Source organism: Neocloeon triangulifer, unplaced genomic scaffold (assembly GCF_031216515.1).
Source record: "Neocloeon triangulifer isolate White Clay Creek 2 clone unplaced genomic scaffold, ASM3121651v1 ptg000022l, whole genome shotgun sequence".
Classification (NCBI taxonomy): domain Eukaryota; kingdom Metazoa; phylum Arthropoda; class Insecta; order Ephemeroptera; family Baetidae; genus Neocloeon; species Neocloeon triangulifer.
The window spans coordinates 5,134,305-5,160,703 of NW_026775562.1; the positions used below are offsets into that span (position 1 = coordinate 5,134,305).

General features: G+C 34.5%; 5 protein-coding genes across 7 annotated transcripts; 2 read left to right on the forward strand and 3 right to left on the reverse strand.

Moving 5' to 3' along the window:
• Positions 1 to 34: 34 nt before the first annotated feature.
• On the forward strand, positions 35 to 5,060 carry LOC132204763 (uncharacterized). Its single transcript, XM_059633515.1, has 19 exons — positions 35 to 245; positions 456 to 658; positions 718 to 769; positions 835 to 944; positions 1,126 to 1,380; positions 1,450 to 1,631; positions 1,697 to 1,829; positions 1,885 to 1,940; positions 1,992 to 2,148; positions 2,206 to 2,278; positions 2,339 to 2,379; positions 2,440 to 2,649; positions 2,706 to 2,949; positions 3,003 to 3,306; positions 3,366 to 3,559; positions 3,610 to 3,832; positions 3,948 to 4,175; positions 4,237 to 4,401; positions 4,462 to 5,060. Exons 2-19 carry the CDS (start codon positions 483 to 485, stop codon positions 4,821 to 4,823), a joined length of 3,165 nt encoding a protein of 1,054 aa, XP_059489498.1. The 5' UTR covers positions 35 to 245; positions 456 to 482; the 3' UTR covers positions 4,824 to 5,060.
• Positions 5,061 to 5,272: 212 nt separating this feature from the next.
• LOC132204644 (uncharacterized) lies at positions 5,273 to 8,333 on the reverse strand. The gene is made up of 20 exons (XM_059633265.1): positions 8,213 to 8,333; positions 8,119 to 8,160; positions 8,031 to 8,064; positions 7,918 to 7,982; positions 7,772 to 7,868; positions 7,470 to 7,714; positions 7,353 to 7,418; positions 7,249 to 7,291; positions 7,117 to 7,193; positions 6,974 to 7,070; positions 6,701 to 6,930; positions 6,561 to 6,639; positions 6,451 to 6,503; positions 6,362 to 6,397; positions 6,189 to 6,309; positions 6,020 to 6,129; positions 5,914 to 5,973; positions 5,760 to 5,864; positions 5,607 to 5,703; positions 5,273 to 5,505 (listed from the first exon to the last, which is right to left on the reverse strand). The coding sequence occupies exons 5-20, from the start codon at positions 7,824 to 7,826 to the stop codon at positions 5,282 to 5,284; spliced, it is 1,698 nt and encodes a 565-aa protein (XP_059489248.1). The 5' UTR covers positions 7,827 to 7,868; positions 7,918 to 7,982; positions 8,031 to 8,064; positions 8,119 to 8,160; positions 8,213 to 8,333; the 3' UTR covers positions 5,273 to 5,281.
• Positions 8,334 to 9,924: 1,591 nt separating this feature from the next.
• Positions 9,925 to 15,027, reverse strand: LOC132204628 (uncharacterized). 2 transcript variants are annotated; one of them, XM_059633251.1, is made up of 26 exons: positions 14,938 to 15,027; positions 14,483 to 14,543; positions 14,324 to 14,427; positions 14,127 to 14,254; positions 13,887 to 14,072; positions 13,597 to 13,831; positions 13,504 to 13,545; positions 13,414 to 13,447; positions 13,289 to 13,353; positions 13,143 to 13,239; positions 12,841 to 13,085; positions 12,724 to 12,789; positions 12,626 to 12,668; positions 12,492 to 12,568; positions 12,346 to 12,442; positions 12,059 to 12,288; positions 11,928 to 12,006; positions 11,822 to 11,874; positions 11,725 to 11,760; positions 11,550 to 11,670; positions 11,385 to 11,494; positions 11,262 to 11,327; positions 11,096 to 11,203; positions 10,946 to 11,042; positions 10,590 to 10,843; positions 9,925 to 10,535 (listed from the first exon to the last, which is right to left on the reverse strand). In XM_059633251.1, the coding sequence occupies exons 1-25, from the start codon at positions 14,983 to 14,985 to the stop codon at positions 10,626 to 10,628; spliced, it is 2,646 nt and encodes an 881-aa protein (XP_059489234.1). In that variant the 5' UTR covers positions 14,986 to 15,027; the 3' UTR covers positions 9,925 to 10,535; positions 10,590 to 10,625. The 2 variants fall into 2 exon arrangements, with proteins under 2 accessions (XP_059489234.1, XP_059489233.1); XM_059633250.1 differs by having other exon boundaries at positions 9,925 to 10,843.
• A 1,780-nt stretch (positions 15,028 to 16,807) lies between these two features.
• LOC132204631 (uncharacterized) lies at positions 16,808 to 21,065 on the reverse strand. Its single transcript, XM_059633252.1, has 24 exons — positions 21,001 to 21,065; positions 20,842 to 20,896; positions 20,675 to 20,778; positions 20,363 to 20,487; positions 19,988 to 20,309; positions 19,897 to 19,938; positions 19,805 to 19,838; positions 19,657 to 19,721; positions 19,513 to 19,609; positions 19,218 to 19,462; positions 19,100 to 19,165; positions 19,000 to 19,042; positions 18,869 to 18,945; positions 18,719 to 18,815; positions 18,433 to 18,662; positions 18,304 to 18,382; positions 18,194 to 18,246; positions 18,111 to 18,146; positions 17,939 to 18,059; positions 17,779 to 17,888; positions 17,658 to 17,723; positions 17,495 to 17,599; positions 17,348 to 17,444; positions 16,808 to 17,227 (listed from the first exon to the last, which is right to left on the reverse strand). Exons 1-24 carry the CDS (start codon positions 21,046 to 21,048, stop codon positions 17,010 to 17,012), a joined length of 2,535 nt encoding a protein of 844 aa, XP_059489235.1. The 5' UTR covers positions 21,049 to 21,065; the 3' UTR covers positions 16,808 to 17,009.
• A 762-nt stretch (positions 21,066 to 21,827) lies between these two features.
• Positions 21,828 to 23,520, forward strand: LOC132204517 (uncharacterized). Of its 2 annotated transcripts, none has more exons than XM_059633057.1 (6): positions 21,828 to 21,923; positions 22,285 to 22,426; positions 22,492 to 22,682; positions 22,748 to 22,866; positions 23,055 to 23,205; positions 23,277 to 23,520. In XM_059633057.1, exons 2-6 carry the CDS (start codon positions 22,297 to 22,299, stop codon positions 23,475 to 23,477), a joined length of 792 nt encoding a protein of 263 aa, XP_059489040.1. In that variant the 5' UTR covers positions 21,828 to 21,923; positions 22,285 to 22,296; the 3' UTR covers positions 23,478 to 23,520. The 2 variants fall into 2 exon arrangements, with proteins under 2 accessions (XP_059489040.1, XP_059489041.1); XM_059633058.1 differs by having other exon boundaries at positions 23,055 to 23,209; positions 23,277 to 23,417.
• Positions 23,521 to 26,399: the final 2,879 nt, after the last annotated feature.

The following is a 26,399-nucleotide window of genomic DNA, read 5'->3' on the forward strand; positions in this document are numbered from 1 at the left end:
CGAGCCCCCTTTTCTGGTGCGCGAAATCGGAATGGAATAGAAACAGGAGATTCTGCCTCCGAGCCTCTGCTGCATTGAAATACGACACATGTTTTGCTCATTTTGCTGCGTTTAGCAGTCTTTAACCAGTCAGAACCCGCACGGCCCGCACCATTCTCAGATCGTCACCATTAAAACTTCAGTCGTCCAAACCAAAACAGGCAAAACACTTCAAAAGAAGGCTCCATAAGCAGTTAAAAAACTAGGTAAAAAAGTTTTTTTTTTTATCAAATTACATACATAGCGCTTAGCGCTTCAACTTTTACATAGAGATTATGTACCGATTATGTAGCTCTCACACATAATGAACAATAATAAAATGAAAAGTTGAGAGATTCATGTATGCCCAAGGCCCAAACAATTATGTATGTATACATTTTTTGAATTTTTTTATTCTTGAAGATTTTTCTTTTTAGATTCAGCAAAAGCATCCCATTTTTATAATGGCATCATCTGCCACCCTTGATAAGACGGAGCTGATGCAGAATGATGAACTTGGAAATAAACAACCTACCACTCTGTGGGATCCGATGGCTTCGGCGTTCTACGACAAGAATTTCAACTCCTACCTGCACGGCCCAGGTCGGAGCTTCTCTGAGCGAGCAGCTGGGAGGAAAAAGTTATTTTTTTATAACTTATTTTTAATAACTTTTTAAGTAAAAATTACAAATTTTTTAGAGGCGAGCTTGTGCAGCTTTTCTTCCATAATCTTCCTGAACTTCTGGACCAGGTTTATTATCTCTGCACCTTCGAATAAAATATATTTTATTAAATTCATAAATTTTGATTTAATAGCACGGTCTCTGGAATATTTGTGCCAAAATTCAGCCAAAAGTTGCAAGAAGCTTAGTCTTCCGAAACAAAAGGAATCAAACTGTGGGAATCGTCGGATACTGGAGTATTAGGTATGTATGTTTTTACAAAATTCCACAGTTATCTGTGAAAAAACAAAAAATTATTTGTGGAAATTTGTATTTTTCAATCTGAATTAATTAAAAGCTTACACTGTTATGAATTTATATTTCAATTTAATATATAGGCTTAATAAAAAATGAGCTAAGAAATTAAAATCATGTACTGATTCAGGGAAGCCCAAGAGGTTTTGCTGGCCCTTGACCAAACTCCGCCGTGGCACATGCGAGTGACCTTTGGCTGGAGCATTGAGACGAAAACCAATCAGGAATCCATCCGATTGCACAAGGAAATCTGGCGCCAACGAGAAGAGCAACGAAAAGCAAAACTTGCAATCAAGGACGTGGAGGAGTTCAAGCAGATTAGCTGGACCTTTCCAGTCAACAACCTGTCCGTCGAGGCCAAATCGGCGTTGATCAATTTTGCCGAGTATTGAATTTTCTCAGATCAATATTATAAAAGAAAATTTAACCAAAAAAAAAAACCAATTGTTTTCAGAGACGGCTTCTTTAACTGGAAATTCTGCATTGGTAGAGGAGCGGCTTTACCGCCACGTCAGCCTTTCCTTTCCAATCAATTGAATTTCCTCACTTTCGACGTGGAGCACTACAGGGCCATGATGAATCTGGACTTGGATGGTAACCGTGAAACGGAGCTAGACGTTTTCGGCCACATCTCTGGTGAAATCTAATTATTTCACATATTTTACAACAAATTTATTAAAAATCTATTAAACTTTCTCCAGCATCTTTCTTCGCAGAATCATTGGCTGTTATTGAAATGGTGTGCGAAGAGAGCCGAAGCAAAATCAGCACAAAACCCAGAGTCATGTTTGGAGGTAGAGCTTATTTCCACAATGGTTCTTCTGCTCCCCTCGGGTAATATTTTTCTTCTTGAGAGAGTTTAAAAAATTAAGCATTTTTGTTGATACAGCAATCATCAGATTTCCATGGAGCCCTTTGAATTCTGCACTGCTGGCTTTAAAAATAGTGAGCTTGAGTTAATTTTGAAACTTTTTATTTGAAATATTTTGATTTTAGAACTAGCTGGGAACTCTGCAGACATCAATGAGGAGGGAAAGATTTCAAATTGCACTTTCTGCAAATTGGCGACAAGTACTTGTTGTTCCACATGTTATCTGCCTTTCTGCAGTGCTTCATGCATTGACCAACACAAAAATGCAGTTTGTCAGAATGAGTGAGGATTAAAAAGATTTTATTGATATATAATGGATTTAAAGCAAACTTTTTGTAGGGGCGTTTTGATTCATCCGATCTTCCAAGCAAAGATAGCTAAGAAGTTTGCAGAAATTCCAAGAAACCTGACTGTTCGTAAAAATTGAATTTCATAATAAAAAGGTCTCATAAAAAATACTTTAATTTTTCAGATTGATTGTTATGAGGGAAGTAAAGAGATTACATCTAAAATGTAAGTTTTTTAGTGGAAAGTATACACAAAAATTGGGTAAATTTAAAATAAAATTTTCAGCTTATGTCCCAGCTCCATAATGAGCAATTTGAGTAATGCCAACAGTGGACAGCTTCTTGTCCAAGACATTGTCACTCAATTTGGTGAGCCGCAGGCGTTTACTTGCATTATTCTGACCGAAGAGTTGAGACCATTGTTGAAAGCCTTTCACAATCTCCACTCTGGCAAAGCAACAAATTCCTCTACAGTCTTGATCAAATTAGAGCCAAAGTACTCCAAAAACAAAATTTTAATTTCAGTTTTAAATCTAATTATTTGTATTATAGCTTTGTTGTGGGCGAAATGAATTTGGTTCCGTACGATGGACGCTTTTGCCGAGCACTGCTTGTCGAGAAGGTTGGCCCAAATTGGAGATGTATTGTGGTGGACAAAGGAGAGACGATCGAGGTCTCGGAAGCAGACATGGCTGCAGTGCCCTTGGAATACCTGAACCAACCTAGACTGGCACTTCTGGCCACTGTCACTAAGTATTTGGTGCCCTTCAGAGACTTCTGGGCTAAATTTGTTAGCGTAAGTGACTCTTAATTTCATTTTTTATTTAATTTCAATTAATTTAATTTCAGCCTAAGAAAAAGTTGTCTCTAAGAAATATTGAAGTCTCAAAGCAGCCGGATGGAATGGTCCAGGCAAAAGCCATGGTTAAAGGTCGCAATAAGGGAGAGGAGTTGTGCCACATCAAACTCTCCGACTGGCTGCCGTTGCGCCCCGAGGTGTCCAAGAGGCACTTCAAGACGATTCCTCTGGATCACAAAACTCAAGTCGTGGTGACCACGTTTTGCAGCTCAAACGTCTGCTACGCCCAATTGCAGGACAGGGCCTCTGAGTTGTGGCAATTGCAGAGCAAACTGAGCACCATTCCATTTCAATGTAACATTTTAAATTCTAAAATAATTTTCAGCTTTCTAAAAAATGATTAAATAATTTAGGTCAGCCCATGAGTGTTGTCCCAATGGCAGGAAGTCTTGTGGCAGTCAAGTCGGGGGTTGACTCGAGAATGTACCGCGCCATGGTGAAAACCCAGACCGGACGAAACACAGCAATTGTTTTCTTCGTAGATTTCGGAAACCAAGAAGAGGTCTGCGCGAATCAGATGTACCCACTGCCCAAACGTCTTGCTCAGGTTTGCAATTATGAAAATTTTAAATTAGATTAATATTGGAGGAATTTCAGGAAGCTCACCAGGCAGTTCTGGTCAAGCTGAAAGATGTTCCAGCTAGGCCTATGACGTTGGCTGCATACATTCAGTGGTGCAATTTGGTCGAGTCCAAAATAGCCATGGAAGTGCATTTGGACCCGAAAACCAATCTTGCATCTTTCATTTCCACTTTGTCCAATGAATGCTTCAACTCGAAGTTGCAAAAAGCACTGGACGGTGACAAGGACTTTGACGAAGGTATTTTTATATGAATATTTTCCATTTAAAATTGTTCCATTTTGGAATTTTTCAAATATTAACAAAAAAACTTTTTAATATTGTTTAATTAAATTGTTGATTAAAAAATTTTTAGATTCTGGTGGAAATATCCCAACAATTTCCCTCGAAGAAGGGAAAATGGTGCAGCTGCTGGTTCTGCAAGCGCCAGTGGACCATAAATTCGTCTGCACCAAGGCCTCCTCACCATTGCTGAGACACGTCCTTGACACGCAGGTGCGCCTCGCAGCCAAGTTTGTTGCAGAGTGCAAGGACGGAAATTACATTCCCTGCTTCCAGGAATTATGCTTGGCTAAATTTTCTGGTATATTTATTTTTCGTAAAATATTTAATTTTTACTAAAAAAAAGAAATATCCATATTCAGATGGATTGTGGTACAGGGCTTTGAACGTCCACACAAACAAGAAGAGCTGTGAAGTTTTGTTCATTGACTTTGGAAACGTCGTGAATGTGGAACACGCTTGTTTGCGAAAATTGCCTCCAGAACTCAAAACTGCCCCAAGTTTGGCTTTGGTGGCAAATATTTTTGGTATGCATTTATCGCTTTTTATATATTGAATTATTAATTTACATTTTTATAATCAAAAAGGGTTGAAAGAAGCTGACTTTCCAAACCAGGAGGTTGAGTTAGCTCTGCAGGAATACCTTCAGCCGTTTCAATCCTACCAAGCTCTGGTTTGCAAGCAGAGAGAGGGAGAAATCGACATTGTGATTCCAGGTTTGCTTGAGCATTTAAGTGACCAAAGTTTGCTGCCTGCCAGCAAATTGGCTGAAGGTCAAAAGCTGCTCCTGTCTTGTGGAGACTACGTTCCTCCTAAGACTGAGCCGCTTTGTGACCAGTTGATTGATCTGACCGAATCTGAAGTGTCCACTGGAGGTCATCAGACAGTCGATATCTTCTTTGACGATGACATGTCAAACCTTAATTTGCGCCAGCCTTCTCTTTTGTAAGATTACGTAAAATGGTATCATGCAATTATTATTTTTCAAAAGCTTGAATTATTTCTTCTGTGAAAAATTAGAAGAAAATTGTGAGTTGATTTTAATTTTCTTTAAGTACAAGAATTAAATTGATACAATCTAATGATGGCAAATTTAAAATTAATTATAGAGGCGTAGAGTTGAATCTGATTTATATGAGGAGGGAAATAAATCATAAATTGAATAATAAAGACTCGGAGTCATGGAGGTATGGATATGATTGACCTTAAGAAGGCCACATAAATTATGTCCTAAAGTGGAATGTCAAAACCAACATAACCAAAGCACCAATTATAAAAGAAGAATGAATTAAAATTTATTTTATTCTCTACTAATTGCAAAATTTATGGTTTTAATTTAGACACGACGAGTCTGAATAAAAGAAAAATTTCCATGACCAATTACGTTTATTTCCAGAAGCAAATTAATCACGGCGCAACACATATTGGGCGATAACCCAAAATTTCACGAGTTATAGAAATTTGTTTCGCGTCCGGGATTAACACGTAGGAATCGTACTGAGCATCGGGACTATTATTCACGCTAGCGTATCCTGAAAAAGAAACTGAGGCGTTTGATGTGCACCACCGAGGGTTGGTGCTGTTGATTCTGCTCAAAGCGACCCAACACCAACCGCCGCTGTACGGCGTGCCTGAAAAATATTTTATATTAAAATTTATGAATGTAAAATTAATCATTTTAGAGATGAAAGCTGAATTTTTAAAGAATTTAAACATTCAAGAATTTGCTTACTAATCCCGGCCAGGCATTGAATATCGTCCACAGTTTCGATAGACGCGAGTTTCATTCCGTACGAGCAGCAGACGTTAAACGCTTGTTGAAAATTTACCTGTGCATATATTTATTAAAGCGGAGCATTACTTAAGTAGGTGCAATTATTTTTACAGCATTTTGATAATTAAAGTACTTCTTGCCACAAATACTTCGCACGTGGCCGGTGGGAATCGTGCAATTTCCCGTACAGTTGGCCACTGAATCAGCAGAGGTTGCCTTTGGAAACAAATTTATTTTTGAAAATTAAAATAAAAAAAACTCCTACATTCACGACGCAGGCTTTTGGATCGTAACATAATGCTTGAGGCGGTAGTGGAGCAGTTTCCTGATTTTAAATTTTTATAATTTTTTTTTAAATTAATGGCAATTACAATAGGCATTGATTGGTCCATGGACATAATTAATCCGTTAAGAACCTCAGGCGCTTTCTCGCTGCTGCATTTTATCATTTGCGCCGCTTTGTCGCACTCGTCCATTCCAGCTAATTTATTTTTAATTCATTCAAAAATATTTTATTCCGCGGACAGAAAAATTTCGCACATGTCGAATTGCCGCACTCGTCCATTATTCCCATCGACTTTTGCAGTTCGTCCACATTTCCTGCAGATATTTTCTCCAAAGCGGCCAAAACCTCATTCTCCAAAAATTTTCCGTTCACCATCTGATAATTATTTGTATTTTGAAACTGGATTGTTTTAAAATTAATTACAGACCAATCCAGAGTTTTCGCCAATACATCTAACAAAGCACTGAAAAAGTATTATAATTATTTTTGTTAATTTTCAATTGTATTTTTATTTGCCCTTATCCTTGTGTCTTTTTTAATGCTGGGGTTCAAAATTCCATCTATTTCAGCTGTAAATTTTTAATAATATCAGATAATAATGTAAATAATATATAATAAATTTCTACTCTGGTTAACATTGTAAATTGCAGCACACTCGTCTCTAACTGCAGTGCCACCTGAACTTGATTTTGAAGTGTCCCGAGCCTGAAAATTTATTTATATTTTTATACATACATATAAACAGGCCAATTTTTTCAATTCTCACTTCACAAATGTATCTGATTTTTGAGTCCTCGTTGTAATCAAATAGCTGGGCTTTTGCGGAGTCGATAAAAACAACGACGGAACTTTCATTTCCGTCGGCGTTGTCCGGTTGATTTGGAGCCCAAATGGCCTCTTGCCGCAAAGTTCTCTTCGCCGTGCAATAACCGTAATTCGATTCGCAGCCCTGATCGCTGCCCGACGTCCAGTAAAAGTCACTCGACGACGCATTTTCTTTAAAAAAATTATTTCTATAATATTTATAAAGTAATATTACCTTTAATCGCCTGTATGACTGATTTGTATTTGTAGTCGTACTCTAAACTCAACAAAGTCATTCCAATTTCGCAACACGCCTTCATCGCTCCAATATACTAATTAAAAAATTTTCAATTTGATAATGCAGGAAATTTTAATTACAGTTGTGGTTTTATTTGGAAAACTGAATAGATAAGACCGTCCATTATAAGTGAACCAACTTCCGTGCAAACTTGGATCTGAAATTATAAGTTTTAATTTAAACACTCCTTAAAAGAGAATACTTAAAATTACTTGTTAAATATTGCAATTTTCCTGAAGTGGAATATAGAAGCATCTGAAAATTGAAGAAATTATTGAATAACCATTACAACTTAATATTTGCTAATATTTATTACATTTTTTGCACATGTAACATTTGGGCAGACGGGGCTTGAGCACGTTGGGGCCGGAGTTGGTCGTCCCTGCAAATTCATTTTGTAACATTTTCTTTTATAATTTTTATTTTAACTCACTTGACACGCGAATATTTGCGGATCGGTGCAAGTTCTGTCCGAGAAAGTGTAATTTGCGTTCGCTTTCGACACGTTGAGGTGCAGACAATTTTCACTGTTGTTGAAATTTTGAGGCTGTCCTGCCGCCCACGGTATTTTTCCTTTCTCAACCGTAAACGACCCGTTTTTGGTGCACCACGAAAAGTCGCTTTCATTCACTCGTAATCCAGATGTCCAGTAACTGGAGCTATATTTCCATTTGGAAACTATAATTTTATTTAATTGTTGTTTAATTCTTTGTAATATTCGTCATTCAAATATACCTAATTTTGTGAAACAGTCGAGTTTTGATGCATCTTCAAAAGTCAGAGGCTCCATTCCAAGTTTGTAGCATCTTATGAAATTGTCCCTCCATGTCGCCTTAATAGTTTTAAAATTAGATTTTTTAATAACACAAATTCTGGACAACCAAAGATTTTCCAAAGAGAAACTGCTGACCACACGATTGAACCCAAAACCCATACTTCTCAGGATCTAATTTCCATTAAAAATCGAAGAGAATTTTATTTTTTCTAATTATACCTTTAAGAGTTCCAGCAGTATCAATTAAAGTAGTCTGCAGCGTAAAGTAAATCCTTACAAAATCATATCATTACAAAATTCAAATTACGTCTCTTTCAAATGAAGTGTCACAAGTTCCAAGAATAAGCTCCTGAAAGTTGTAATAAAATAAATTATTTTATTTTATTTATTTTTATACATACCTCTTTCGTCGGAGGTTTTGTGGTTGTCGTAGTTGTTGGTGTTGTTGTAGTCGTCGGCGTCGTCGTAGTGGTTGATGTTGTAGTTGTTGAAGTACTTGTGCTAGTAGAAGTGGTTTCTGTAGTAGACCTGTGAAAATATTTGGTTAAAAAAGATCAAATTTGGAAGGGAAAAAAATTAACGCTTCAGTATATTGTTCCGTTGTAATTTCTTCAGTTAGAGGGTTCGTTTCAGGTTCCGTTGCGCTCTCTGTTGTTGAAGATGATGACAGAAGCTTGCTTTCAGTCTGAAAATTAAATTCACCTCATAATCATGGAGTAACACATTTTAAAAGTAATTTTTGTTACTAAATGCATTTCTTTTTTACACAACACAATTATTTTCACTTTAAATTCTGACAATGTGCATAAAAAGTTCTAAATAATTATGTTTTCTTTGCAAAAATACCGTGCTTTTTGAAATCGTCAAGTTTGTAGAAACCACCGTCTTGATTTTCGTAGCAGGTTTTACACAGGAACCTCCTCCGCAGCACTGCACAATTGCATGTCTCCTATCTGTTAAAACTTATTCTTAAATTTCTATTAAATATAAAATGCACATAGCCAGAAAAAATTTAAATGCTGTACCTTTCTTAGCTGCATCTGTTACATTAAGAAATGCGAGAACCTTTGGAAATTAAATAATATGAAAAGGAAAGATATAATATATAAAATGTGATAAATCTTTACAGTGACGAAGAGAAACAGTTTTAAATTTTTTCTTCGCATGTTTCGTTTTTTGCCACGCAACCTGTGCAACCAAATATTAACAAATGGTCCAACGGAAGGTTAGCACTCAAAATTACGGAAAAATCCCAGCTATTGTGTTTGGATTTCCCGAAGATGATAATAATGAATGTATTTTTTTTTTTTACTTGTGACATTGCCTTTGGTTACGAAATAAATTTAATGTGTTAACGTTTAGCTAATTCAATAAAATTTTCACGTTACCTTTGGAATGCGTGAAACTGCACTTCTGAAGGTAGATTTAGAAAACATTGTTAAACGTCGAAGGCCTGTTATGTGCTCTATTATTTATGAAAGTTTGAAAAAGTCAATATTGGACACGTTTATAAGAAAGGATTCCCCCCTTTCTTTAAATAATTTTTTTAAAGCAATTATTCATAATTATATTTCTTTGCTACAATATCACAATATGCCGACCTCAGAATGATGTAAGCAACTGTTTAAGCTTGTGTCGTGCAGATTGCATACATTCGTCTTGCAACAAATTTCACATTTATTTTGCGATTTTGTACATTTTCGTCCAAAATTATGAATGGGGCCACGTGATTGATTATTTCATTTGAATATGTTAAATTTTGAAACATTGTATATTTATTAATCATCACTAAAAAATTTTAAAATTTTGTTAGCTTTTCCCAGCTTTATCTAGAGAAAAGGAAAAGAAATTTAAAAACAAACAAAATGGTTTTTCTGCAAACTGAGGGGCTACGAATTGTCTGATTTTATAATTTTTGTAGTTTTCTGGTGAACTTAATTTAGACATCATTTAAATCTGCAATTGAAATTTTGAATCATCTGGTTGTTAACTTTTACACCAGATCAATCGCGAAATTTTTTTATCGAACATAAGTGCTTAAGGGAGGCTCACAAAATAAAACAATCGATTCAAACATAAAAAATAATGAAGTGAAATTTTATTTCACAGGTTTCACGCGCTTTACATAATTTTCAGCACCAGTAGGTTTCAATTTTTAACAGCCATTTTTGAGTGGAAATTATTCGCCGATCGACTTTCAGTTTTAACAATTTATCTTGATCGTGAAATTTCTTTTGCAAAATTAAACTTAAATATAGTGCATAATATTGATTGAGAACACACAACACATTCATCGAGAGCAGTTAATTGATTGTTAATTTTCCATTTTGAGGTTTCCCCTCTTTCCATTAATACCAATTAAGCTGTGATAAATTCCATTCTGGCCAATATTGTATTTAATCCATGTTTGTTTAAAAAAACTTTACTTTTGTTTTTAACTTAAAATATATTGATTTTATAATCAATCAGAATTCCTAGTAAAAAACTAGAGTGACATTCAAGATCATGAATATAAGTCTAAAACATAAGGAGAGCTTGGATGATTTAATTTAAGGATTTTTGCGATATTTGAGGAAACACCAAAGTCACATGGGATTTAAGGGATGGAATGCATGAAGGGGATGGAATAGACATTAAACCAAGAGGAACCAATTAAAGCATAGTTATGTTTGATGTCTGAATTTTACGGCGGCACCGCCCCCAACTCTGGATCTTGAGAAGGCCCTAATATGTTAGCTTTTAATGAAGAGTATTTACTGTCTTTATGTCTTATGTCACGTCAATTGTAAATTCTTAACTCAAGCAGGCGCTGCATTATTTGCACAGTACGCAATCAAAGTAATCATGTTGTGCTGCTCTTATGGTCTTGGCGCGTAGTTGCACTATATATATGTCGAGGGCCGGGTCTGAGCTATCTAAAATAGTGGTATATCCTGAAAATGACACTGTAGCGTTAGAGGTGCACCATCGAGGAACGGTGCTGTTGACTCTGCTTAACGCAACCCACGTCCAATCTGCCACCAAATAATGGGCTGTTAAAAAAGGTAGCTTTAAATTTATTTTTTCAAGAATATTCCTTCTGAACGTGCAGAATTATTACAGAATAAATAATATTTGTTAAAAAAATTCCGTACTGCTTTCAGAGAGACAGTTTAATTCGTCATCACTTTCAATGGAGGCTATTTTCATGCCAACTCGGCAGCAAACGGAGGATGCATCATTGTATGGAACCTAAAAATGGAGGCTAAATTAAAACTAATGCGATGAATTTTTTTATACTTTACAGGAATCTTATGGTGGTAGTATTTCTTGTTACACCGATTTAATGCAAAACCACTTGAGAGTTCGCAAAAACTGTTGACGCAATTGGTTACTGCATTGCGTAAAACAGTCTGTATATTTGAATTATTTTATTGTTCGCGCCTTTTATGAATAACTTTAAAAAAATACGTCAATAGGAACACCACTGCATGATGTATCCGGACAAACTGCCACTGGAGGCAAAGGGTACTTTTCCTGTTCAAAATATTATTGTAATTTAAATACAAATAGGGAATTAAGCATTTTTTATACCACAGGCATCACTTTGTCCATCTCCATGACAACGCTTTTTAGAACCTTAGGCGCTTTCTCGCTGCTGCATTTTATCATTTGGGCCGCTTTGTCGCACTCGTCCATTCCACCTAATTGATTTTATTCTTACTTAAAATGACGAAATTATTTCAGAAATTTTCAAACTTGTGGATTTTCCGCACTCGTCCATCACTTCCATACTTTTTTTCAGTTCGTCAAAATTTCCCGCAGCTATGTTTTCCAAAATTGCCAAAATTTCGTTTTCCAAAATTTTACCATTCACCATCTGAATTTGACAATTTAATATAATTATGAAGAATGTTGAAATTTTTTAATCAACCAAGCCGGAGTTTTCACCCAAACATTTGAGAAAACACTAAAAATTTTGTTTTAAGTTTTAATTGATTCACATATTTTTTTAGAGTGAAATTTCTAACCCTTATCCTTGTGCCTTTTTTGATGCTCGGGTTTAAAAGACCATCAATTTCAGCTAAAACAAGGATTACAATAAACACATAAAATAACATTAAATTTTCATCAAACTTTGAGTGACGTTGTAAATTGCAGCGCACTCGTCTTGCACTGCCGTTCCTCCAGAGCTTGCATTTGAAGAATCCCTCACCTTTGTTCAATTAATCAGATCATTAAATTATTATTTTTAATAATAAGTTTACTTCACAAATGTATCTGATTTTTGAGTCCTCGTTGTAGTCAAATAGCTGGGCTTTTGCCGAGTCGATAAAAACAACGACGGAACTTTCATATCCGTCGGCGTTGTCCGGTTGACCTGGTGCCCACACGGCCTTTTGACGCAAAGTTCTATTCACCGTGCAATAGCCAAAATTTGATTCACAGCCACGATCGCTGCCGGAAGTTCTGAAAAAGTCACTCGACGATACGTTCTCTTTTTTTGGGGAACATTTCATTTAAAAACGTGATGATTTTTAAATTTTAGATTTACCTTTAATCGCTTGTATGACTGATTTGTATTTGTAGTCGTACTCTAAGCTTAACAAAGTCATCCCAATTTCGCAACACGCCTTCATCGCTCCGATATACTGATCAAAAGTTTATTTTATTTTAATTATTTCAAGAAATTTCAATTACAGTGGTGGACTTATTTGGAAAACTAAAGAGATAAGTCCGCCCATTATAAGTAAACCATCTTCCATGGGAACTTGGATCTGTATAATTAAACATACAAAACTATAATTATATAAAAAAAACCAACAACTTTTTACTTGTTAAGTATTGTGTCTTTCCTACAACCGCAAAAAAGGAATCCTGCGCGATGATTTTTAATTTTTTGAAATATTCAACATTCATAATTTTCCATTACATTTTTCGCACAAGTTACATTTGGGCAGACTGGACTTGAGCACGTAGGGGCCGGAGTTGGTCGTCCCTGCAAATTCATTTTGTAACAATTTCTTTTATAATTTTTATTTTAACTCACTTGACACGCGAATATTTGCGGATCGGTGCAAGTTCTGTCCGAGAAAGTGAAATTCGCGTTCGCTTTTGACACGTTGAGGTGCAGACAATTTTCACTGTTGTTGAAATTTTGAGGCTGTCCTGCCGCCCACGGTAGTTTTCCTTTCTCAACCGAAAACGACCCGTTTTTGGTGCACCACGAAAAGTCAGTTGCGTTCACTCTTAAGGCAGACGTCCAGTAATTGGAAGTGTATTTCCATTTGGCGACTATAAAATCGTATTATTTTTAAATTTAAACCCATTAAATTTTATTTTTGAATGTACCTAGTATGGTGAAGCATTGACGTTTGCTCGCATTTTCAAATGTTAGGGGCTCCATTCCAATTTCGTAACATCGAACAAAATTGTCCCTCCATGTGGCCTAATTAAATTTATTTTTATTTTCTCAGTTTAATAATTTTTGGTGGTACCAAAGATTTTCCAAAGAGAAATTGCTGCCCGCACGACTGTACCCAAAATCCATATTTCTCAGGATCTTTTCATAAATGAAGAAATTTATTATTTTAATACATATTTAATTGATTTTAAATTCTGCCTTTTAGTGTCCCGTCTCTATCAAGTAACTTTTCCTGCATTGTTCTTTTATTATGAAACAAATTTATTGCTTGATATTTATGATATTTACGTTTTTCTTGAAATTTGTGTCACAAATTCCTCGGATAAGTTCCTATTTGATTTTAAGTTTATATATTGATGATATTCAATCATATAAAATGACCTCTCTGGTTGGAGCTTTTGTTGTGGTCGTGGTGGTTGTAGACACTGTCAGTTTTTTTGTTGCTTGTGTTGAGGTACTTGTTAATGACATTATTGTGTGTGTTGATTTTGAACGTATATTTGTTGATGTTGTTGTTGATGGTACTGAGGTTTTTGAAGATACAGTTCTTGTTGAGGTACTAATTATGGAAGTGCTTGAGGAACTTGGTGCCTCAGTTAGTGACTCTGAAGTAAAGCTGTTAACATAAAATTATACAAATTGTTTTTATTGAAAATAATATAAATAATTACATCGCTGACGTCAACTCTTCAACTTTTCCATTAGATTTCATAGGATCTGTGCTTGGAACTTCCGTCGGTTGTTCGATACTCCCAAGAACTAGCGTTGTTAATAATTTGGCCAAGTAAGATGGGGTTCTTGTTGTTGTTGAGGTGCTTGAGGAACTTGGTGCGTCAGTTAGCGACTCTGAAGCAAAACTGTAAACAAAAAATTATTCCAACTTTTTATTGAAAAAAATATAAATAATTAACATCGCTGACGTCAACTCTTCAACTGTTCCATTAGATGTCACAATATCTGTGTTGGGAACTTCCGTTGGTTGCTCGGTAGTCTCAGTACTTCCATAAACTAGCATTGTTGTTAACTTGGCCGAATAATTCTGATCATTTAAATTTCAAAATAAAACATGTTTCATTATTTTTTTTTCTTGAATTTTTACTGTTCCTACCAAGCTCTTAGATGGACTGATGATACTGGCAGGCATTACTTTACCAGCAAAATTTGTGCATGAAAGTTTGCCGCAACACTTTATAATCATTTTCCTGTTGTTATCTGCAATTAAAAATCAATTTAAAATTAAAAAATCAGAATTTTGTTCAACATTCACAATATCTTAATGTTCCTTTTTTCCCTTTTTTTGCTTCTGCTGTTTTATCATCTTTGAATACCTAACGAATTTCAAAATTTTAAAAATAAACTGTATACATGAAAAATTGAAACTAGTCGAACCTCGTTGGAAAGAAAAAATGACAAAATAAAAGCACAACTTGACCCCTAATTTTCAATTCTCCCAATTTTATTATTAATTTTTGATAAATTCCTCCAACTAAGTTTTAGTTGGGGACGAGAAACTCTAGTTTTTAAGTACCAGGTCGCCTTATTTTGGGGTCAGTTGTTGTATTATTTTTTTCCATTTTTCTTTGCAACGAGGCTCGCCCGGTTTCAATTTTTCAAGAAATCCAACCTCACGTGTTGGCATTCAATTGAAAACTTTATAAACTTTGCAATGAATTCACATTTACATTTATGAAATTCTAAGATTATTATAAATATAAACCATACCATGCATAGTAGAAATAAGTGCACAAGCACCATATTAACCGTTTTCATGTTTTTTCCTCCGTTAATAACTTTTTCAACCGAGTTCGTAAAGTTCTGTTGGCAAATGGCAAAGTACCGGACGGGAAACCGGGTTCCATTGCAAATTTATTTGCCGGCTATAAATTACGATATAATGCAATGTCACGTACTGGGTGTCAAATAAATAATCCGCGGTTGACAGCTCGCCACGGGCGAACCGTTGGTCCAATTTGAAAAATCTGAACAGATTCTCAAAGCCCTACTTTCTCCAAATTTGTCAGAGATGAAATTTTAATTTTGCTTGAAAGACTAAAAATGCCTATGGGAACACCCGTGTAGTGGCAAATGGTGTGTGTGAAGTTAAAAGTGTGAAACAAATTTTTGATAGGTAATTCAACCCTCCTGAACACGAATCTGGGGTCTATTTTTCTGTCATTCTCATCTGGAGTCTCGTTATTAAAAATGGCTGCCAGCTCGTTGATCGTTTACCATGTGCGAATAGATGCAAGAATTAAAATCGTTGATGTGCCGCTTCCCGCAGACTCATCTTTTTGGTGGGACATTCAGTATATGGTACTGCGCACATTTCCCCCCACAATTTTTACATTTGCATTCAACAATAGCTTCGTAGTGAAATTTTTTATTTTCATAAAACAAATAGTGATATCCATGACAAGAAATTAAGTATTCTAGCATTTTTTAAATAAAATTTTTGTGATGGTTCATCAACGGCCAAATATCCAAAAGAATCAAAATAATTAAGTTATTATTGATTTATTAATAATTTATCCAATTAAAACCCAGTGCTCTCCTACGATAAACAAAAGATAAAGTATCATTCATAAAGAAAAACTTTGAAAAATTTATTTTTCCAGGATCTGTATTTACAATCCACATACCAGTCTCTGCTGGTGGTGCTTTTGGCAATTCGTCTGATGCACATACTTTTACATTAAGACCATTTACATAGCATTGAATTTCATTGGTTCTCATGTAAAAATTTAATTGGATATTAAATAATATTAAGGAGAGATATATTATATTAAATGTGACGAAAGAAACAGTTGTAAATTTTTTCTTCGTATGATTTGTTATTTGCCAAGCAACCTGTGCGACCAAATATTAACAAATGGTCCAAAGGAAGGTTAACACTAAAATTTACGGAAAAATCCCAGCTATTGTGTTTGGATTTCCCAAAGATGATATATGCATAATATGTATTTTTTAGTTGTGACATGGCCTTTGATTACGATATAAATTTAATTTAAAATTTGAAGCTAATTCAATTAAATTTTCTCGTTACCTTTCGATTGCTTAAAATTGCCTTGCTGAAGTTAAAATGAGAAACCATCAGGCAAACGTCAAAGACCTGTTTGCCTTCTTCCATTTATTAAATTTTGCAAAAAATCAATAATGTTGACGTTTATGGGATAGGATTGTTCTTCCGCTATTTTTTTTAAATTTTTGTTTCTTAAATAGAAATTATTCATATTTTTTTGCTACAATATGCCGCACTGGACCTCATAATCAGAGTGCCGTATGCAACTGGTTAAGCTTACGTGTCGTGCGTATTGCATACATTCGTCTCACTAGAAATTTGTAATTATGTACGTTCTGTTAAAATTAAACTATGGATTTGTAAAAAGAGGCCACATAGTTGATTATTTTATATGAATTTATTAACATTTAAAACACTTGAATTATCAATTATTATTATTGCCACTCTTGTATAGGTTTATGTTGTGATATTTATTACAAATAGTGCACTGAAAGACGTAATTCACCCGTTTTCAATTTTTTTAGCTCTTCACCCAATGCAAGACTCATATCAGTGTCTAGAGTCCGTGTCGAGTCGCTAGTTAATGGAAAATGCACAAAAATGAAACACTTTTTTGGTTTTAATAGAAAAAAAAATTAATATGAAATTTTATTTACTGGGTGTCTTACAAAGTTTTCTTGGCATATCTAGGTTTTTTATTTAAATTTTAAGAGCAGAAATAATGAAAAAGCTGTAGAATTACGTGATTCGCATAAGATATAAATCAAGGCGCTGATTATTTGCACAATATGTAATTAGAGTACAACTGACTTGCGGCTATTAAGGTCTTGATATTTAGTCGCACTGAATATGTGTCGAATGCAGGGTCAGAGCTGTCTGAAAAGTTAGTATATCCTGTGAAGGACGCCGTAGCGTTCGAGGTGCACCATCGAGGAACGGTGCTGTTGACTCTGCTCAACGCAACCCACGTCCATTCTCCGGCCAAAACGTTGGCTGTTAAAAAAAGGTAGCATTTTATTCTATTTTTCTAGCTAAATCATTTTAATCAGGCAAAATTATTTCAAAAAATATAATTGCTATATAATTTTTTTTTTTAAATGGGAAATTTCTTACTACTTCCAGCTAGACAGTTTAATTCGGCATCACTTTCAATCGAGGCAAGTTTCATTCCAATTTGGCAACAAAGGGTGTATGCATCCTTATATGGAAGCTATAAAGGCTAAATTAAAACTAATTTGGTGCATTTTTTTTACTCTTTACGTAAGTACCGTGGTGGTAGTATTTCTTGTTACACACAGAATATACATAACCACTCGAGAGGGTGCACGAACCGATGCAAGTGTTCACTTGACTTTGAGCAACAGTCTGTAAATTAATTATTATATTTTTCATGCCGTTTTTTTGTGTTAATTAAAAAAAATACGTCAATAGCAACGCCACTGCATGATGTATCCGGACAAACTGCCACCGGAGGCAAAGGCATCTTTTCCTGTTCAAAATATTAATTTTTAATTTATGCGAATAATTGGATTTTTTTTATTTACCACGGGAATCGCTTGGTCCATCGCCATAACAACGCTGTTCAGAACCTGGGGCGCTTTCTCGCTGCTGCATTTTATCATTTGCGCCGCTTTGTCGCACTCGTCCATTCCACCTAATTGATTTTATCCTTCAAGGACGAATTTAAATAATAAAATTTCAAACTTGTTGAATTTCCGCACTCGTCCATCACTCCCATGCTTTTCTGCAGGTCGTCCAAATTTCCCGCAGCCATTTTTTCCAAAATTGCCAAAACTTCGTTCTCCAAAAATTTTCCATTCACCATCTGAATTTAAAATTTTAATCAAATCAAATTCTTATAAATTTTTATATCAACCAATCCGGAGTTTTCACCCAAACATTTGAGAAAACACTGAAAATTTTGTTTGAAATGAAATTAATTTTTAGTTTATTTCTAACTTTTATCCTTGTGTCTTTTTTAATGCTCGGGTTTAAAAGACCATCAATTTCAGCTAAAATGAAATAATTACCAGTGAAACTAAACAAAAATTAAATTCTCGGAATAAAACTTTGATTGACGTTGTAAATTGCAGCGCATTCATCTCGCACTGCTGTTCCTCCAGAACTAGCATTTGAAGTATCCCTCGCCTTTGTTCAATAAATAATTTTCCATTAAAAATATTAATTAATAAGTTTACTTCGCAAATGTATCTGATTTTCGATTCCTCATTATAATCAAATAACTGTGCGCTGCTGGCGTTGATGAAAACAACGACGGAACTTTCATTTCCGTCGGCGTTGTCCGGTTGATCAGGGGCCCAAACGGCCTCTTGCCGCAAAGTCCTCTTCACCGTGCAATAGCCAAAATTTGATTCGCAGCCATGATCGCTGCCGGAAGTTCTGAAAAAGTCGCTCGACGATACGTTCTCTTTTTTTGGGGAACATTTCATTTTTAAAAATTAGATTTTTAAATTTTAGATTTACCTTTAATCGCTTGTATGAGTGATTTGTATTTGTAGTCGTACTCTAAACTTAACAAAATCATCCCAATTTCGCAACACGCCTTCATCGCTCCAATATACTGATTAATTTTTTTTTATCTACAATTAGATTAATTCAGGAAATTTTAATTACAGAGGTGGTTTTATTTGGAAAACTGAAGAGATAAGACCGCCCGTTATAACTAAACCATTTTCCGTGGAAATTTGGATCTGAATTTTTTAATCATAAAAATTTATAGAATTTCAAAAAAGTTACAAATTTACTTGTTAAGTATTGTAATTTTCCTACAGTCGTATAGAAAAGATCCTGCGCGATGTTTTTTAAATTTTAATTTAATATATTTAACAATATTTTTTACATTACATTTTTCGCACAAGTTATATTTGGGCAGACTGGACTTGAGCACGTAGGGGCCGGAGTTGGTCGTCCCTGCAAATTTATTTTGTAAAATTTTCTTTTAAAATCAATTATTTTAACTCACTTGACATGCGAATATTTGCGGATCGGTGCAAGTTCTGTCCGAGAAAGTGAAATTCGCGTTCGCTTTTGACACGTTGAGGTGCAGACAATTCTCACTGTTGTTGAAATTTTGGGGCTGTCCTGCCGCCCACGGTAGTTTTCCTTTCTCGACCGAAAACGACCCGTTTTTGGTGCACCACGAAAAGTCAGTTGCGTTCACTCTTAAGGCAGACGTCCAGTAATTGGAACTGTACTTCCATTTAGCAACTATGAGTTAAATTTAAATGAAACACGCAAAATTTAAATTTTGAATTTACCTAGATTTGTGAAGCATTGATGCTTGCTTGCATTTTCAAATGTTAGAGGTTCCATTCCGATCTCGTAACATCTAACAAAATTTTCCCTCCATGTGGCCTATTGAAATTTATTTTAATTTTCAGATAATTAAATTTTGGTGTTACCAAAGATTTTCCAAAGAGAAATTGCTGCCCGCACGACTGTACCCAAAATCCATATTTCTCGGGATCTTTTTATAAATGAAGAAATTTAAATAAAAATTAAGACAACAGAATTAGAATAAATTCTATAACATAATAATATTATTAATGCCTTTTAGTGTCCCGTCAGTATCAAGTAACTTTTCCTGTTTTTTTTTTTTGCATTATGAAGCAAATTAATTAGATTATAATTTTATTATTTACGTTTTCCTTGAAAGTTGTATCGCAAGTTCCGAGGATAAGTTCCTAATTGATTTATTTTAATTTATAAACTTTTATAATATTGATTTTAAACCTCTTTAGTTGGAGCTTTTGTTGTTGTTGTAGTGGTCGTGGTCGTGGTTGTTGATGGTGTTGTGGTGGTAGTGGTGGTGGTAGTTGTTGATGTTGTTGTTGTTGTGGTAGTTGTGGTTATTGTCAGTTTTGTTGTTGCTTCTGTTGAGGTACTTGTTGATGACGTTATAATATCTGTTGATGCTTTAGGTATTGTTGTTGACGTTGTTGTTGATACTGATGGTACTGTGGTTTTTGTGGTTGTTGATATTACGGTACTACTTAAGGCAGTGCTTGAGCTAGTTGAGGGACTTGACGTCTCAGTCAGGGACTCTGACGTAAATCTGTAAATTCAAAATTAGAAAACATTTTTATTGAAAATAATAAAAATAAAAACATTGGTGACGTCGGTTCTTCAACAATTCCATTAGATGTCAGAATATCTGTGATTGGAGCTTCTGTTGGTGGCTCGGTTTTCCTATTCCCAGATACTAGGGTTGTCGATAAATCACTGGAGTAATTCTAATTAATTTAATTTCAATTAAAACTTCACTGGTTATTCATAATATTTAAATTTTTAAGCCGATTCTTTTTTTTTGTCCAAATTATTTTAGAGGACCAATTTCTTTCAAAATTCTTGGATACATTTGATTGCATTGAAAATTTCACACCCACATTAAATAATTTTTTCTCATAGTTTTTACATTACCGAGCTTTTAGATGGAGTGATGATACTGACAGGCTTTACTTTACCAGCAACATTTGTGCACGAAAGCTTTCCGCAACACTTTATAATCGTATTCCTGTGGTTGTCTGCAATTCAAATTCAAATTTAAATTAAGTAGCCATAATTTTAGTCAACATATTCGCAATAACTTGACGCTCCCTTTTTCCCTTTTTTCGCTTCTGCTGTTTGATCAATTTTGAATGCCTAACGAAATTAAATTTTTTTTAATTAACCATCACTTCGCAATAATTCAAATTTCCCGTAATTTCCATGTTACAAAAATCTCTTAAGATTATTTTAAATCATACCATCCATAAAAGAAAGTAGTGCACGAGCACCATGTTACTCGTTTTCATGATTAACCAATCTGACATCGACCAAACAGTTGGTTGGCAAACTACCGGAAACCAGGAAAAATATGGTTCCGTTGAAATTCATTTGCCAGCTATAGCCGACTTCAAACTCAATTTTGCTCTTGCGCAGATGGAATGATCTCTAAATAAAATTTTTGTAAATATTGGTTTGGGATAATTTTTTTTTTTTAATTCTTTTTGATTTTGAGAAAAATTACTTTAATTACAATAATAAAAATCTTACTGAGTGAAGACGTTGGCATTCAAGCAGATGAAAATGGACGTGAAGAACACCAGCTTTGTCCTAGTGATTTTTTTTTAAGCCTGCGTCACGGCCTGCAACCAAATTACAAAATCTTTCATCAAGGTGGCCGCGATTTGAGCCTCCATAAAAAGCATTTTATTTGTCGTTTGCGAAACAACTGGGCCGTATTTTTGGCGTAATTAACAATCTAAACTAAACCTCTATGCTCATATATCAATCAATTTAAAAAAAATTTCCACGACACATAAATTAAACTTTTAAACAATTTAATAAATCTCCCGGGCAGAGTTAGTTTGCCAATTTTCTCTGTATATTTTTTGCAAAATATTTAGTTTCATATTTTTCTTACTTATGGTAATTCTATTAAATTTCATTTCCTTCTTTATATATGAATATGGTTTTCTTCTTCTGCCCGTCCCGACTCCACAGTCTCCACTCGACAGGCGCTTTTTTAAATATTGCAAGGAAGCTGGTAGAGGGGAGGTGGAGTTGAGTTTGGTTCGAGCCGGCTTAAGAATCAGTCTGTATTCTTCATTTCGCTGAGTAGCATAAGCTAATCTTGCATTCTCTTTCATCGATTTGATCTTCTGTTAGTTCTGCTACTTGAATCAAGGTATGCTTTCGGTTAAATTTTAAACATCAAGTGAAACGGTTTTTCACATTTTGCATAATCAATTTTTTGAATTTTTTTGTAAGTTAAGATATGAAGCAGGGAAAAAAAACGTCGGGCACTTCCTATTCTTATGCTAATATTTCAATTATTACAATTAAAAGTCAGAAATTTGTGTTAAATTTTTTTCCTCTTGTATCAACAATTTTTGCACATCCTGTAAAATATATTTTAATTTTTTATTAAAAAAAATTGGAAGAGCATCGAATTGTTGCTAATTACGTATTTTTTTAATTAAATTATAAATTAAAATTTCTTGAAATTTTATTAAAATATCACGATATATAAATATTTTTTTTACCAGAATTTGGAGAAAATGGCATTGCAATTGCATGTAGGAGAAACAGTGTTTTCCTATGGACATTTCATGTTCCCAACGCCTGTAAACGGTATCGTGGACACCCAAGGGTTTCTTAAGGCAGCTGAAGGCATCAACTATTTTATAGGCAAGTATTTCTTGTGCTTTTTTTAGATATGGCGTGACTTATAAATAAATTGTGCATGTTCGCAGATCTTTTTTGTGGCGGTTCAAAGTCGGTGGCAGTCGGACACCCCTTTAACGTAGTCAGCGCCTTGTCAAGTATGCCTAAATCAGTGGCTTTGGGTGGCCCTTTGACCCAGCTGGCCCTCGGACATGTCCGAACTGTCCACAAGGATGTTATCTCACACGTGGCCTTAATTAATCTTAAGCGCAATTTGGAAGTAAAAATATTATTTTAAACGCGCAGAATGTATGTTTATTTCATTGATTCATTCTCAAATTTCAGCTGGTGTCCAGCGCGTACAACAATAATCCAAAAAGGTATGCTACTATTAACGAAATGGTTGAAAACGAATTGGAAGCTGGAGAGGATGCAGTGATTGATGCGCTCCTTTGGACCAAAAGGTAAATTCACTGTCGCAGTGGAAACATTTATACCAGAATTTTCAATATTTTTGCAGTTAATATTATCAGAAGTTTAAAATAAGAAATTAAACCAAAAATCGAAATAAAAAAATGGATGCATAACAGAAACTTTGGTTATTTATTATTATTTTTAAAATCAGTACATTTCTCTCTCTTTATTATGTTAGATGTCTGCATTTTGGCCAGTTAACAATGGAGTATCTGGTGGCTGATTATAAGAGGGGAGACTTTGATGGCGACGTTTTGCCTCATTTGAAGCGTGCCTACAAAAATGCACTTGTCAAATATCACAATATTTTAACCACCAACTCGGCTAATGTATGTAAGAAACGTGATTTAAAATGGAAACTTAATTTAATAACTTTTTCCAACATCTCTGTTTCGCACAGGCCGCTATGTACTTATCTGCTCCAGGCAAAAGAGAAGCAATGCTGAAAATGTGTTTTAATGTTCGGGGTCATGAGGCGGCATTAATAAGAGACATGGACCTTGCTGCTGAAAGCATGAAAAGAACAATCAGAGCTATCGACCAAATCTACAGGACTAATGGTGTGAACCTTGAAACCACTGAGCGCTGCATTATTTTGTGAAATAATGAACCATAATAAACCATTTTTATTTCTAATCGGAACTTCTTTGCTATTTTTTTTACTGTATAATAGCAATTAAAAAATAAAAAAATGGGGGAGGGGAGTAAATGTAGCAACAATAAGGGATTTGAAAAGCAACGCGTAATCTCATAATTTCAGTGTAACATGTCATACAATTAGGGAGTAGAAGACAAAAATTGTTAGCGTAAAGCGAGTCAATTTTTTTGAATAGCTGCCCCTGTCAACCTATGGGCTAAAAATGCTTATCACAATTCAATTGTAATCCCAAATAAAATTTGAAAATCACATTCACTGATTCATTTGATAATAATTGAAAATATTTCATCAAAATCTATGAATGTCACTGGATATCAATAAAAAACATTTTTTTAATTTCTGTTGATATTAGTAATTTCTTTAAAGCTAAAAAAATGTTTGCTGGAAAGAATCCGCATTATGAAATATTTTAATTTTCGTAATAATCATTAAAAAAGCAGATCAACATTCAAGAAGCGAAAATTTCGATCAATAAGTTGATAAAAAAAAATACCAAATATACATGAATAATTAATCCTTTACATAATTCGTCGTCCAAAATTACTTTGTAGGTTATATTACATAAAAATTTATTTAAATCGATTAGTAAGAAAAAAATTACTTTTCAAATAATTCATTTCATTTTATATTTTTGCCCAAATAATTCGCAGTTTATCGAGGAAATGCCTGTAATGAAATCCAAATAGGAATTTAATATTATTATATTATATTGCAACTCTTTCATTGTCTTATGGTGTGATATTACAAATAGTGCACTCACTCAGACGTAATTCATATCAAGAAGCCTTCTTTTAAGAAATTAAATTTAACAAGATACCCAGCACATACTGTTACTGAAAACAAAACATAATGATGGACATTCCTCGAGCGCACATTAAGAATTTGTTTAGCAAAGATCAGTCATAATTTTTTAGTGATTCTATATACGCAGGATAGAGAATGTATATTTTTTCAACACTTTGTGTGTCTGAACGTTTCACCGTGGGTGCCGAGGAGCAGCCCAGCAACAAGAAAAAAGGCAAGAAGACGTTCGCGGCCGGAAGATATTTATGGCAACGTCCAAGGACAAAAAGCCGCATCAACCAGCAGCATTTATTATTCTAGCTTTTAGAGGGATCGTTCTACAAAAAGAAGAAACTATGCTCGCTTTTGATACTAGCGTGGTAGTAAAGTGAAATTTAAAATTTTTTCAATAATATTTTAATTTCATTACATGACTTGATTATTTAATGTTCATTGGGTTCTAATTATTATCACGAATATTTATCGACATCAAAGCTTGGTATTATTAATATTCCTCTCCGTCTCGGTACAAGAATTTTAAAAATTGGAAAATGAGACAATTTAGAAGGAAGAGTTTACAACTAAAGCAGATGACATGAAAAGAAGCGGCCACCGCGGTAAACCTACACCAAAAATAAAATAAAAATCACAAGCACTTTTTGCATTTGCTATACCACAAAATGCTGCTTCCACAGGGAGAGAATGTTGCTGAAGGGGTAGAATTTAATGTCTCCCGACGCTCCATCCTTTCACAACTTATTCACAATTAAGAGCAGAGGGAAAAAATTATAAACATCCATTTTAATTATTTTTGATTCTGGATCGCTAAATTTTCAAATATCTGTTGTTCTCCTCCACAGCATCAAATCTCATGCTTTCAAAAATTTCAACAGAGACAAATCATTTTCAAAACGAGGCTTCAAATAAATGGAATTTTTTTCAGTTATTTGCTACACCCGCACAATATAAAAGTCGATGGGTTGTGTTGTCAGACACATTTAAAATTACCTCTAGAATCTTACGTCAAAAAATATGTATATCATTGGAGGTTTAAGCAGACCGCAGCTAGTTATTTTAATACCTTTTCTTCTCATTTAACTTCTCAATTAATTTTTTCGTGTAGAGTATAAAATAAACAATGTAAATTCATTCAATATATTTCAATTATGAGAAGTGTGGTTTTAATTTCAAGCAATGAAATATCAATACGCTTAATTTATTCAAGGTGAAAATAAAAATCAAAATTTCGAGGCGAAATGCCCAGCACACATACATGGTTATTTTTCACATAAAAAATTATTTACTATACGTATAGAACAGTTAAAATGAAAAACAACTGAATAGTTTCACCTTTTATTTCTCCGAAATGCAAAGAGACTCTCCTCAAATTGTATTTAAGATTTATTAAGTTACTATACTATCCAATCATTATATTGCAACACTTTTATCAAATATCATGGTGTGATATTTCAGATATAAATTCTCACTGTCAGGCGCAATCCACCCATTTCCAACTCTGGCCATGCAACAATAAAAAAAAAAGAATATTATTCTGAGTGCAATATATTTAATACCATACCATAGACAATAAAGGAGTTACAATATAAACATAAAAATAAATATGATTTAAATATCATCACTCATCACTCAAGATGTGCAATATTGAAGGTAGGATAACGGAAAAAACGAAAATACAACGTGATATCGATGGACTTTCTTTGAGTCACCACGATATAAATAAAACCAATTTTGTTTATCTAGCAGCCAGAATTTTTATCTGGGATATTATATGAAGCAGAGAGAGAGAATCTGCAAAAGTTTTTGGCAGAGAGTTTGTTTTGCATTCGATGTTGGATCGGAATGGTTGACCTTCTTGGGCGAGAGGAGCAGAGCGAGAACGAAAACAGTCAACTGCTGCTATATCTAAACTCATAAAATTTCTTATTTATGGACGACGGCGCAAAAGAAATTGACACAGATGAGGGCCTAATGGGCCTATGCGCGAAAAAGGCATCCGGCCCAAGAGACGTTGATAGCAACACGACCAAGGCCAAACCACACCAACTATCGCATTAAGATTCT